This window comes from Fusarium tjaetaba, assembly GCF_013396195.1.
Source record: "Fusarium tjaetaba strain NRRL 66243 chromosome Unknown NRRL66243_c0000013, whole genome shotgun sequence".
NCBI classification, from domain to species: Eukaryota; Fungi; Ascomycota; class Sordariomycetes; order Hypocreales; family Nectriaceae; genus Fusarium; species Fusarium tjaetaba.
In genome coordinates this window covers 180,852-194,613 of record NW_023501209.1, presented here as the reverse complement: position 1 = coordinate 194,613, position 13,762 = coordinate 180,852, and the positions used below count along the sequence as shown (strand labels likewise).

Below are 13,762 nucleotides of genomic sequence, written 5' to 3'. Positions count from 1 at the left end.
ACTTATAAGTCCCTTGTGAAGCCACCAGTTGTGTAATCTGACTTTTTTTCTCTTTTTTTTTCTTCCGTGTTGAATTGTGTGTGAAAGCAGTTTTCCTGACTGGATATAGTCCGCATGTTGGATATCACCAACCTGGCTATATCTACAAGGATCTTAGATGCTTCGTCCAACGACTTCTGGAGCCGCCTGGCTGGGAACGTGTAACCATGCTCTCCAGCACCACCTCCTCACTCGACCTCAACCCATCCCCACAAGTCCTGCTGGCAATTCCTTCGACACGTCTGCTGATGTGATAACTTTTATGTCCCTGACTTTTTATGCCGCCCGCGCCAACGCCGCTAAGTCTGCAAGACGGTTTGTGACCAAAGGGGCCACGCTCAAAGACCACTAATGTAACATTTGTTATATATGCCTCAAGCCTCGGCCATGCTCTAGAAAGGTCGCGCCTCGAGGTATGCCTGGGCCTTGGTCCATGCATCCTTATCTTCCGCACGTAGCTCGTCCGTACCCAGCATTTTAACGCCCTTAACGAGTGCATCGATAAAGTCACGCACGACACGGAAGTCCTTAGTTAGTGACTCGGCATATGGCACGAATGTCTTAGGGAACTCTTCCAGCCGCTGTAAGCGAGCCTCCTGGTCCCCTCCAGCTTCATCGTCATCGAAGAAGGTTCGCACAGCAATGCCGAGGCCAATATCGGGCTCTTGATGGAAAGGTAACCTATTCAAGTGTTAGTGGTGTCTAACGAAAGATGAGGAAGAACAGTACCGTCGACTGATTTCCAATTGATCATCCCTTTCACGCTTCGACTGCCCATACAAGAACATCGAAGCCACAATCGCCTCAACCAGATCTCGATCAGCTTCTCTCACTGCTGATGCCAAAGACCAGAAGCTGAGTAGGTTTTTGTTAAGCGGACCAGTGTATCCATAAACCTGGTGCCGAAGCTTCAACAAGGAAGCACACTCGCTGATCAGCACAAGAGTTGCTTTTTCTTCATAAGAACCTTTCCGGGGCAGGCCAGCCTGGCCTTCAGTGTGCCTCCCCGTCAAAAGTCCGTTTCGGATGAGTTCAAATGCAACCAGAGCTGCTTCCGGAAGACCAGTCACGTCTGGGTGGTTCTCCTTCGCGTCCTGGAGAATCAGAAGAGTATTGGCCAAGGCATTACCCCAAGGCGTAAGTTTGTGCTCATCATTGGCGTATCCTCTCAGGTGGAGGAATCTCCAGATGGCCACCGAGGTCACCATATCTGTGCTGTCGATTCCCTTTATAGGCCTCTCCTTGGGGAATGTCTTGGCCACAAAGTCGGAGTTAACAAGTGACAAGACTTCCAGCGACACGGGGCCCGCGAAATCATCAGGGAAGAATGCACGAAGATCCTCATCCTTGACACTCCAGCTGGCAACCCTTTGGGAGGGAGGAGGGTTCACAGAGCGATGGTTGATCGTGTAAGAATATTTGGGGTCAAACCAGACACGAACTTTGATGTTCTTGTGCTGGATACCTCGGTGAAGTCTGGGGATCAACAGAGAAAGGGCTTGCTCTTTGATGGGCACTATTCTGTCAGTGATGAGCTTTTTGTATTCGTCCGAGGCAACTCCGTCCAAGGTTGGCTGGATGAGAAGTTGACCGTGGGTAATGTTGCCCAGTAGACGGGGCCCAATCAAGCCGGTGTTGAGGTAGTGAAATAGCTCAGCCGGCAACTGAAGGCCGAGGTACTCGTGGTTGTCACTAGTCAAGTGCTCATAGTCGTTTACACGGATCTCGCCACTCTCAGCGATGTAAACGAAGTGGTGGACAACCATTCTTGCCTTGCGATACTTGTCAAGCCAACCAGAGTCCTTGCTTTGGAGTATATCATTGAAGCTGGCGCAAGCAGTTGCGACACTGTTTTCTGCAGTCCTCAGCAAGTTGGCTGCAGTCGAAATATTGTAGTCCGAGTATATAGAGCTTTCCAGAAGAGCAGGGAATGGAGGCAGGAACGATGTGCCGGCCATGAGAAAGGAGTCGATGAACCTTGGCTCACTTGCAGTAGGTGTAAGACTGCGCATAACCTTCTTCTTCGAGATAGCAGAAACGGTCTTGGCTTCCCAGTCGAATGCCCGAATGACAGAATCCTTGACAGGGTATAGAAGAAGTTCCTGAGAGCCCATCACACCCGAGCATTGGTCTGAGTCGATCATTTCGAAATAGGCGAGCTATTACTATCAGAATGAGAGTGACAAGTCGTAAAGTTCATGAGATACGCACCTGAGCGCACGCAGTGTAGGGCGCAACCAAGAAGTGAAGTCCACGGTTCTTCAGAACCGTTTGAAGCAACGGGTAAAGATTTTGAATGCGAAAAGCACCTATCATGACCTCACGTTAGGTCGATTTCCGAAATTGAGAGCCAAAGTTTACCAACCTGGGCTAGTACCGAAGGTCGTCACCGCCTCCTCAGCGGCCCCCTGAGAGTACAAGTTCCAGGCCTCATCTGTCTTCTTGTTGGCCTTGAGGCCACGATCCAGAGTGATGTCATCTTGGCCGGTTACGGGCTGGCCATCGAAAACGAAGAAAGGGACAATCTCGGACTTTGCCCAGAGATCGAGGTTCTGGTTTATGTGTGCTTCGACCCCAGTAAGGCCACCGAGAGCTGACAACAGAGGTTCATGGGCAGGAGGGGTTTCGAGAAGCTGGCTCAGGTAATAGGTTGCATCAACAGCGATGGCGCATCCTTCGAGCTCGGAGATGTCGTGGGTGCTATATTGCTTTCTGTTAGCGCGAATATGTTTGGGAGAGCAAGTCGCATGGCACATACGAAACCTGGTCATTAATCCAGGAATCCTCAACAAGGACTGAATTGAGAGTTAGCATAAGCTACAGAAAAAAAAGTGTAAGGGTATCGCAGAAGAAAACCAACGGAGAATGTATTCATCGTGGTGTGATCTTCTCTACGATGAGCAGCAGCTGTTGGGGTAACCAATCTACATGCCAGGACTGCAATTGACTTTGCATATGGCCTAGAAGCTTCCCCATGAAGGATTGAGCTCTCACAGGCTGCGTTAACCACACTGGGAAGGTTTTGGCAGCAGCAGTATGTATTGCAAGCTGTACAATTCCAAGCTGAACCCTGAACCAGACTGACTCTGGACCAAGCCTGCTAGGGTGAGACTCACATGGCATCTCGAAAGACTCGCAGCAACTCGGAAGCCCGTGCTATAGTTCCTGTACTGGAGATCGGCGAATGAGGATAGTTTGCGGCAAGGTATCGTCGGCCGATTGAAGAGCGAGGAGTAGAAATCGCAGGCGTTGGCGGCAAGGCGTTGATGTTGACAAGATATGGCGGGGTTGAAAGGAGGACCGTCAAGTGAGTTAAGGTGCTGGCTTGGGATCGAAAGGCGCAGCCGGTGAAGAGGATAGGCACCAGGCGGGCCGTCGGAGGGGTCGTGATGATGACAGTGAGAGACCGACGTAGGGCGGAGGGAGGAGGAGAGAAAAAGGAGGATTTTACTATGAATTTTCGTGGGGAAAATGAAGGTTTGGCGAAGGTATCTTCAGCTTCAAACGGACAGCTGGTGGAAGACGTGACAGGAAAGTTTGGCGAGTTACAGTGGCAGGGACGTACCTAAACGGTACCTGCCTACCATGCCACACGATCACCAATGAAGCGACCTACGGGCGGGACGGGTCATTCTAACCGCTACCATCCATTGCCAACCAGGGGAAAGAGCGGGCAGCCCTTATGTGTGGCTAGTGGGAGTGGAGTTATCTAGGTCTGTCCACTGATGTGGCTGTGCAGAGCCGAACTCGCCCGAGATACTTACAGAGAGGTACCTACACTCAGTTACCATTACGAATAAGGATGGCGGGGGATATGACGCTTTTTGTAACAGATAAGGAATCAAAACCTCTAATTGCCCGCTACTTAGAATCCCATCTGACCGTAAAACAAGGCCGTCTCTTGTATTTCAGCTTCCATCCCACTGTTCATTGCAAAGCGCAACCATGAACTATCCCATGCGAGATAAAGCTGCTCACTTCAAGCGGCCTCTGGGACCAGACCAGAACACGGCCAACATACCAATTATTGACATTTCTGCTCCTGAGGCCGACCAAAAAGAAGTTGCTAAACAGCTTGTCGACGCTGCTGAAGAGCATGGGTTCATTTACATCCGCAACCTGGGCCATGACATTCAAGCTAAGGACATTGATGGGGCGTTTGATCTGGTGAGTAAAGAGAAGCAGATCTGTTTGAATTGATCGGGAGTTCAGGTGGCTGAGAATACGGACACAGGCCAGAAAGACATTCGAATGCCCCTTGGAAGAGAAGCAAAGGTGCACGATCCAGACCAACAACCGGGGGTGGTCTGGCATGCACTCCGAAACACTGGACCCTAAACATCAAAAGGTACATTTGCGTGGTTCTTCAAACTGAGTACTTTATTGGGATAAAGGGCTAATTCTGTTAACTTAGGTCGGAGACTTCAAAGAGTGAGCAGCTTCCGAGGCATTCCATGATATGTCACTAAAATAGCAATTGCAGAGCCTTCAACTTTGGCGAGTTCGCTGATGGGAAAGCTCAACAGCCTCTCCCATCTGACCTGGTTCCTGATGAGCCTCAGATAAGTGCTTTTGCTAACTCCTGCCACGACCTCTGCCAGAAGCTTCTTTACCTGCTTGGTTTAGGTCTCGGTGTAAGTCGATTCCACAATAATCAGCCTCAAGCATTATCTTATAGTAAAACCAGGTCGACGATTTCTTTTCCTCTGCCCACAACACAGAAAAAGGCGCTTCGAGCTCTATCCTTCGCTTTCTGCGTTATCCGCCCCCGGAAACTACTGCACACTCCGAAGATGACATTCGTGCTGGAGCTCATTCAGATTACGGCTCTATCACTCTCCTCTTCCGTCTAAAGGGACAAGCAGGACTCGAAGTTCTCAGAAAGGATAACGTCTGGGCACCTGTTCCTGTGTCTCCCGCTGGAACTGAGCAAGACCCCAGCCCGCCCATTCTCATCAACATCGGCGACCTGTTGTCATACTGGACGAACGGGCTCTTCCGCAGCACTTTACACAGAGTTGTCTTCCCCTCAGAAGGCAGCTCCGGGGTACAGGGGGAGACAAGCAATGGGCCGAGATATTCAATCGCATACTTTTGTCACCCTGTCGGGGCCGTACCTCTTGAGCCTGTCCCTAGCGAAAGAGTAAAGAACTTTACTCCTTCCGAGGGAGTGTCCAGCGAGAACCCTTATGCTACAAGAAGGGTCATGACAGCCGATGAGCACCTATTTATGAGACTCAAGGAGAGTTACGGCGATCTGTATGAGGAAAAATCATAGTTATATAGTTACATCACACATGATAGAACAGCACAATCGTTTTATCGATATAGTGGTTTGTTAATCATAAGCTAGTGTGGTCTGCCGGCCGTGTGTTTTGATCCCGGATCTCCCATCACTGGGTTATTGGTTTTAGATAGTATGAAGCTTCCAACGCATGCGCCAGTCAGAGAACCCATGAAAGTATTTCTCTTCGATAGACTCGTCTTCTTGTGTCGTAAGATAGGACAAAAAGCGCCAGTCGTGAATTTCGATGTGCGTGCCTTTGTTGAAAAGATTGTCCTTACGAAGCTCCTTGAACTTTGCCGCCAGGTGCTTGAACGCAAGTTTGTTGTCGCTATCGCACACAACATAAGCCTTTGAAGGTGTGGTGGTTTTCCCTTTCTGTCTGGCCTCCTTCTCGGCTTTGAGCCATGCGTCGATCTCAGTGACAGGGGTGTCAACACCATGCTGAGCGAGAAGTGTTTTCGCTTCTTCTTTCATGGTGAGAAGGCCTGGCGAAACGAGTACAACTGCCTTTGCAAGCATGCAGTGTTCGCCAGCATGCACACATTGTCCTTTCAATGCCGTTGTTACTTTGGTCATTGGCGGTTTCAGGCGCTCAGGTTCGGTCTCTGTCTGAAGCTCGCCAGTGCCTGGGTCGATGATGAACTGTACGACTTCAGCGATAACCCCATCGGAGTTGCTGGACTCTTCAAAAAAGCTCTCACTCGGAGACGCAGGACAACATGGTGCGCAAGAAGACATTGCGGGCTGAGGTCGCAGGTTGTTGTCCCTGTCGGCAAGAGGCGCGCGTGGTTGTGAGGCAAGATCAATGTGTGGGGAGTCTTTTTGGCTTATCGATGATTCACTGCTACTCTTCAAGCGTTTGTGCTGCGAAGTTGGTACAGTGGAGGGCAGGCCACGTTTGTGTTTGGTGCACAATTTCGTGCGTGACGATGGGTCAGCTCGCGAAGATGGCGTAGCTGTTATGGAAGGCAAATCCAAAGATGGGACCCTGTGAAGTCTTTCGCTTCGGCCGCGGCAAGGGGTGACTTCAACTGGTGATTTGATAGCCAAAGGCGACGTTGGAGACCGCGTAGAGGTGGTATTTTGTGTTGATTTGCGAGGCGACGGTGTTGGCATAGTAGTCACTGTCAACTGGCTTACAGCGTCAACAGCAATACCACGAGGGTCAGCTGCTTCGAGTTTTGCAATCCACTGCAGATTCTCCTGGCTATCTTCTAGTCTGCCGGCAGTGGTAGCCTCCTTTGCCAATACCTGCAACTGCTCGAAAGACATGGTATCAGTGAAGTCCCGGTCAAAGTGAACTTTGGTCACCGAAGGGAATCTGAGGCTCCAGAAGCCAGTATTTCCCACTCGGTCAAAACTGAAGCATTTCAAATCAAAAACCAATGGCCTGGTGAATATGAACGTCGGCGGTGACCCTTGTTCAACTCCGGGAGCCAGTTTGAGAGCCAGTGCCCCATTGTCGTCGGGAGAAACAGGCTCCGGATTCGAATAAGTGACAACTTCTCTCAGGAGAGTCTCGTTCAGCTCTACAACATTGACAATGGTGAATTCTGGTGTAGCGCCCCAGCTTTTGACTGCTTGTCTGTTGTCCAGGCAGCCAACATAGAAATGAGTCCACTTGAGCCCTGGAATTCGGTAACTCAACGCTTTTGCTGGGTCATATCTGGCACCGACAACCGAAAAGTCGCCAACATCTCCAAAATTGCCAATATATTCCTTCTTGAGCTTGATACAGCAGCTCGAAAATTTCCGTCTCTGGTCTGTAAAGTCGAAATATGGCTCATCTGGTTTCAAGACAAGACCTTCTTTCCGAGCCAAAATAACCGTGGCAAAAGCTTTACGAAGAGTTGAGGCTCGCAGAGGCTGTCCAAAATCAATAACTTGGCGTGGAACAAGGCTCGCCCATCCTTTGCGGCAACAGACAAGATTGGAGAGAATCTTAAATCTCTCCGAATGCCTCAAGTTGATCAGAGACTGATCTTCCAAGAGCATAACGTCATAATAAATTATCATGAGGTGTTCCTGGGGCCCAGGCCTAGGAGTTTAGTAACACATGGCGGAGAAAGCACGGAAAACTTACAAGGAATCTAGTTCTGTGTTCAAAAACCTCCCTCTTCGTGACACATGCTTCCTAATACTATGAAACGGAAGCATCTTCTCCTGCTGTTCTATGTTAAAACTGGCTCAGAAGATGAACGAAGATACCTACAGAATCGTCATATACAACCAACTCCCCTTCCAATATGCACGCTTTCTTGACTCGGGCATCGGGCTGTCCAATCTTAAGTGATTCTAGTATAATCCTGTCCAGGGGGTCAGTTCGTATATGCGTGTCGTGTCATTTGTACTGACCCGTGAAGTGCTGCTCTGTCTTCTGTGCTATCTTTGCCGCTCTTCGAGAATATCTGTATGCATTGATCCCCTTTGCTTGGATCGACGTGAATCTGACAGTATTCGCCGTCAATCTTTTCCTCCACGCTCATGCGTCCATGACCCATATCTAGACAATGTTTAATGCTGCGCCCTTTGACCCAAGGTTGTCGTCCAATTTTGACACCCAGTTGAGGTTTGATTGTGCCCATAATCTGTTCGCGAGGTGTTTTGCGCCCACAATTAGGAAGAAGCCTTCCTCGTATTGCTTGAAGGGAAGTGATCGCAGTAGCAAAATCATCCTGTATCTTCAGAACGCAAGGCAAAACAGGATCGCACAGTCGATATATGAGGTGCGGGTCTAGAGCGAGCGGCTGGTAGCTTTTCAGAATGAGCCGCGTGAACCATTTTGCCTCTGTTGCGCTCAACCTTCTGTAGAGGCTCTCAAGATCAGTCATGTTGCTTGGGGTCAGGCTAGCCTGTGAGGCACGAATCGAGGGGGAGCTCCATTTTATTTTGGCTGCGAGAGAATGAAGAAGTTGGTCAATTTCTTCAACTGTGACAAGGTTTTTATGATCGTAGCTAGGGCTTGGCTAACATATGATTAGCTGGCACCTTCCAAGCATCGGGTATCCTATACTCACTGTGACGGTGAGGATGCGAAAAACACAGTATGCCAAATCGACACCAGACCCTGGCTGGCGGTACTGAGCTAACTCCTTAATCCTTGACGAGCCAAGTAGATATGCACGGCCAATGATTCTCTCCAAGCGGGCAGACTGAATACAGTAAACTCGATCGGTCCTTTTTTCAGGAAGAAGTGTCGATAACAGCGCCGGGAGGTCCGTATCGTGAGCGTCTACGTAATCGCGATAGCGAGTGAACCACTTTGTGACAGTGTTGGAGCAACTCTTCTTACTAAGAGAAAGAAGGAAGGATTGCTCGAGCAATTCACAGACCAGAGAGAATGGAAGCGGCATGCTGAGAGTTCATTATGCCTCAGTTGTCATCCAAAAAGGTGTCGTTGTACGAGAACAAAGAACAGCTCACGATATAGATTTCGCAACTCGGATGAACGGGTGGAGGTGTCCAATTGTTCATACTAAAGTGGAGAGAACAGGCAGCACAGTCACGGCATGAGAGCGAAAGATGCCATTCTCACAAGCTTCCAACAATGGGCAGTGGCAGTGCCTGAGGTGGTTTGGCGAGGAATGTAGTGAGTGAGATGAATTACTTGTCAAACAGTGCTGAAACCTGCCCTGAATGGCCAGAACGCGAAGTTGGCGCGAAAGTCACATGATGTTTCAATCAAGAGTCTTCTGGAAACCCCGATTAATCTTCACATCCACCATACCAGTTATTGTTTAAGAGAATTTCCTTGCGCGTTGTATAATGGGTTATATGAGCAAGAAAAATGATACAAAATCTTGAATAAGTTTCAAATGTCGTTTGCGTATTGTGCCAGTATATTCAAAGCTGAGCTATAAGACCATCCTCTTCAGGCACTATCATTATTATGAGAAAATCTAGAAGTCTGGAATGGAAGGACCACCTAATAAAGCGCAATAGTCAATTAGCTACTCCGTACGCAAGTCAGCTTACGAGTAATTATTGCGAACATACATACTACTTACTACCTTTGTTATTACGTGCAGGATAGGCGACGGTTCTACAGTAAAAGTTGTGCTCAACTCTTCTCGATCTGCAATTTTAATGCAAGGTCCGCTGCAGGCGCAAAGACAAAAATGGCAAAGACCCCTGACCCTCCTGGATGACAGGGTCACGGGAACGAATTCTCCATCGTCGTGACAAACGGCGACCCGTCAGCCAGGCCAGTCAGTCCAAGATGCTTCAATACCAAGTACCTAGCCAATGATGGCAAGGAGATCATCGTCAGAACTTTGTTTGACAAAGGTAACTATGGGCAGCGCAGATGCTCGTTTGTCCTCGTCTTGGAACCCTTGCCTGGCAAGAAACGATCTAACGCACAAGCTACAGTAGTAGCCTGTCGAGCTGGCAGTTCTCTTGACAACGGACGGGTCAGAGGGAGAGGGTAGCAACGGGGCGGTCTGATGAATCGAGCATCAAAATAAATTGAAACCAAGAAGTTGAGATCGGATGGCCGACCTTATGAATCAAACTGGGGATATGATCCACTTCCCACAAGGCGTTGAGCTCGCTCGATGGATGGCGCAAAATGGGGCAGCGACAGCTGGTTGTCGGGGTCAGGTGGTGCGATTGTCACAACCTGTATGAGACCTGCGGGTTGGGCCGTAAGTGCAACATTTTGGGTCAGTTCGCATGGTACTGGCATGGTGTTTTGATGGATTGGATGCCGAGGATCCATCCATTTGATTGATTTATGAGTCTCCCTCCATAACTGCCTAAGGTGCCTACCTATGTAAACAAACATGCCCCAATTTCCAACACCCGAGACCCTGCTGCAGTAACATCTACAATTCGTGTCCAATACTTTACCTTGCCTGTCCAGATTAATCGATGATCAAGTTCACGCGCCCCGAGCATTACACGCATTACATCCTCAATTACAGGACCACTCGCCTACTGAGACGTACGGATACTTACTTGACAGGGCTGCCGTCGAGTTGGCCATTCTCCCGGAATTGCGTATTATCAACAACATCCAGTTTCTTTTGCTTTTTCGACATCCCATATTTGCATCCCGTAAACGCCTGTTCGGGAATATTCGCTCATTACACTCTTGATCCTTTTCTTGCCGTCAACCCTCTTTTTCATCAATATTCTTTCCTTCTATATCATCTTTGTTTCTAGCTCATAATTACAGTCTTACTTCTCGCGACAATTGATTCACTCAACGGCTCCTTATCGTCCGCCCCATCCGCTTAACGTCATCTTGTCCCTTGTTGGGATTCGTCAATTTGTTCCCGTCTGGCCCCTGGCAAGCCTCATCGTCCCTGGCTTCCTAATTCGAGAAGTTCCTGCGTCCTCCCCAGCATCCAATGGTGTTCCACTGCCCGCTCCTATTCTCCTGACAACGCCCCCCAGCCCGGTTCGAGTTCAACGCCCGCCCAGTCAACGTCTACCCAAGTTAGGGGATCTAGGGGCGTGCTACCGAACGCCTGCAGGACTCTATTTACGACAACAACCACTAAGCAATTGGTGGACACTCCACCAAAATCCACCCCGGTTGGCGCCATACCCCATGCGAAACTTGATACACCACTAAGCCACCCACAATCCACCTTGGACTCGCCTCTCTCCTTATTCTGATGAGCGGCTTTCTCTTTCAAATCTGCGTTGCCCATCGTTGCTCGTTCGCTCTCTTCGATGATCACCGCCATCTGACACAGTTACACCATAGAGCGCTCACTACCAGAGCCGCTGTCGCTGCTGTCGCCGCTGCTAGATTGCGGCGCCTCAGAGCCCGAAGAGCTCCAGCCACTCATTTCCATTCTCAGTTACATTTCAATTTGCATAAAGGCCGAAGACTGCTCGGCCTCCGTTCCCTACTTTTCAATAAGTTGAATCCCTACGAGTTAATAGGCATGGCCTCGCAACAACAAGCTATCCGTCGACGCTACTCAGTTGCCGACCGCCTGCCAGCGGATTTAGTTCTTCCCACCACTCCATCCAACTCGAATTTTGAGACAGTCCCTAATTCAACCATTTCTGCTACTGCTTCTCCGACTGTCGGTGTCGCTGCCTCTGTCAAACCTAGGTACGCTCCTATTCGTGACCTGGCTCAGGGGTCCAACCCGAGACACCTTAATTCCTCCTCGCACAACCGCCAAGGCAGCATGACTTCAACAGCAGCAATGCCTTCCCGACCGGTTTCAAAGGACGAGAGCGTCCCTTTCAGACGTGGCCACGCTCGTGCCAAATCTAGTGTATCCAGCATGAACCGCCAGGTCAATCGACTCTCTTTGACGCTTCCAATTGCACCCCCAACAAGCGACCCTTCCCGGCCAACGCCGACTTCTGCTTCCATGTCATCAGTTCCCCCGACACCGATCGAATCTGGCATTGCCACTCCTGCTGACACAAATGAGTTCATCATCGCAATTGCTGCTCAGGAGAGACGTGTGCTCGAATTGCGTGAAGAATTGTCGCGTGCCGAGGCAGATCTAACGTTGCTCAAGAAGAAATGGACCGCACAAGAGAAGACGGGCGACAGCACCCCTCTCGAAGCCTTTCGCAGTCCCATTTTGTCCTCAGAGGATGATGGTGCATCTATCCGGCGAAGTGTCGACTCAGATCGCAGGAAATTGTTACAGCAGACTCAGAACCCAGCGACTCCCAACCGCAGAAGGGTTCTCCGTGGCGGACACACAAGAACCCTATCTCTGCTATCGCCGGCGAAGCCAGAAGCAGGATTCTCATTATACCAGGATCGCGATCACGAGCACGAGCAAGTGAAATTACCTTCGATAGAGCGCAGGACCGCTCAATTAACAAACCCTCATTTATCTAAGCGTGCCTCGTGGCAGCCACGCACCCAACAAAACGGCCCAGTTGTTCCACAGATTGTCGAGGACTTTAAGTTGGGCCTCAGGGCTTTTGTCGAGGACATACGCCAGATTACAGTCGGGGATGAGCCTATTAATGGTCAGCCCTTGCGTTCCAACAGTGTCAACGAACGTGGCGAAGTCAATCGAAACCAGGATACCATACGACCGAATCGTCCACTACGGCCCAAAGTGAGCACAGTATTTGAACCACCTCACAACAACTCGGATACAACTGAGGCCAAATCCTCAACCTCGACAAGCACAGCATCGAAAAGGCCCGAACTACCTTCTCGGAGCAAAACAAAGTCCAAAAACAAGTCTTTCTCTTGGCAGCCTCTTGGATTTGATTCGATGGATGATAACGACTGGTCTAATTGGGAATCTCCGGCCTCATCTTCCAAGACGTCTCGCTGGAGTGGATCTACTATTGGCAGCGGTGGACTGGACGATATGTCTGCTACTTCAGATGAGGGAGAACCTGCGGACTCACCCTCGTAAGTCACTTGGCATTGAAATTGAGATGAAATGAAATGCAACTGAAGATGCTAACCTGGCATAGTAAGAAGAAGTCGACCGGTTACGAAACCCCTTTGCTCTCCCCCAAGCTAGAAGAGCTTCTACCCAATATCGTCAACCAGTTCTCGCCCAGTAACATCAAACGCACCGCGACAACCCTGATGGATGAGTGGGAGAAGTCCCTCACGGACCCCAACTATCCTCATAGGACACAAAACAAGGAAAACACTGCTTAGCCAATCTTTACCCCAACCTTTCGCAGCGCATCTATATTATGTTGAGCATACTTTTGAAGCGATTTGCACACATTTCTTTACATAAAAATGGCCAGGCGTACACAGTTTCGGTATCACAGACCGGTATTTGATGATGAAGAAAGAAAGAAAGAAAGAAAGAAAGAAAGAAAGAAAGAAAGAAAGAAAGAAAGAAAGAAAGAAAGAAAAGAGGCTCGGCTGCCCCTGATGGAGTTTGCAATTAATGGATCCCATTTCGTTGCGCGCTGTTGGCACTCTTGGAAGCGCTTGTTTGAATCTCATGTTGCGAGCCATTTTGCTAGTTCTGTCGGTTGTATCTCTTCTTGTATGGCTTGTGTGTCGGTTGTTTGGGCGTATCGTCTGAGAATCTGTACACATGCAATTTGGGTTTTTGGTTTTATTTAGGATTATGATAGTGAGACGACCCTCATGAGTGACGACTAGGGAACCGTCACATTCAAAGTCAATTCGTAGTTTATTAAATCTTTGAAATATTGCTCATACTTCCATGACTTAAGCGATAAGCAACTTTTTCACTCTAAGAGCTTCTGGCTCGCCCGCTAACACATTCCCACTACTGTTTAAAGAATTAGCAGCCGGGGATATTCGTGTCTCAGATTTATCGAGTCTCGGCTAGTTAGTACGCAGATCTACCGCCGGACTCGTCGTCAAGACCTCGATCTCTTGTTCGTTGCTGGGGCAGCCAGGAGTGGAGATGCGTTCGATCTTGGACATATGAACGACGTAACTCCGAAGTATGAGTGATCCTGCAGTAGCAGGGCGTAAACATGAAGTTACAGAGA

General features: G+C 49.3%; 4 protein-coding genes across 4 annotated transcripts; 2 read left to right on the top strand and 2 right to left on the bottom strand.

The window, feature by feature from the left end:
* Positions 1-431: 431 nt before the first annotated feature.
* FTJAE_479 (MKT1) lies at positions 432-2,853 on the bottom strand (the record flags this gene model as incomplete). The annotated part of the gene is made up of 5 exons (XM_037351228.1): positions 432-720; positions 769-2,198; positions 2,251-2,348; positions 2,405-2,739; positions 2,798-2,853. 5 exons carry the CDS (start codon positions 2,851-2,853, stop codon positions 432-434), a joined length of 2,208 nt encoding a protein of 735 aa, XP_037212422.1.
* A 1,131-nt stretch (positions 2,854-3,984) lies between these two features.
* Positions 3,985-5,317, top strand: FTJAE_478 (gibberellin 20-oxidase; the record flags this gene model as incomplete). Its single annotated transcript, XM_037351217.1, has 5 exons — positions 3,985-4,206; positions 4,274-4,387; positions 4,454-4,470; positions 4,523-4,673; positions 4,727-5,317. 5 exons carry the CDS (start codon positions 3,985-3,987, stop codon positions 5,315-5,317), a joined length of 1,095 nt encoding a protein of 364 aa, XP_037212421.1.
* Positions 5,318-5,449: 132 nt separating this feature from the next.
* Positions 5,450-8,157, bottom strand: FTJAE_477 (DNA ligase 4; the record flags this gene model as incomplete). The annotated part of the gene is made up of 3 exons (XM_037351207.1): positions 5,450-7,303; positions 7,539-7,632; positions 7,682-8,157. 3 exons carry the CDS (start codon positions 8,155-8,157, stop codon positions 5,450-5,452), a joined length of 2,424 nt encoding a protein of 807 aa, XP_037212420.1.
* A 3,069-nt stretch (positions 8,158-11,226) lies between these two features.
* Positions 11,227-12,941, top strand: FTJAE_476 (uncharacterized protein; the record flags this gene model as incomplete). Its single annotated transcript, XM_037351196.1, has 2 exons — positions 11,227-12,683; positions 12,749-12,941. The coding sequence occupies 2 exons, from the start codon at positions 11,227-11,229 to the stop codon at positions 12,939-12,941; spliced, it is 1,650 nt and encodes a 549-aa protein (XP_037212419.1).
* Between the last annotated feature and the right edge of the window lie 821 nt (positions 12,942-13,762).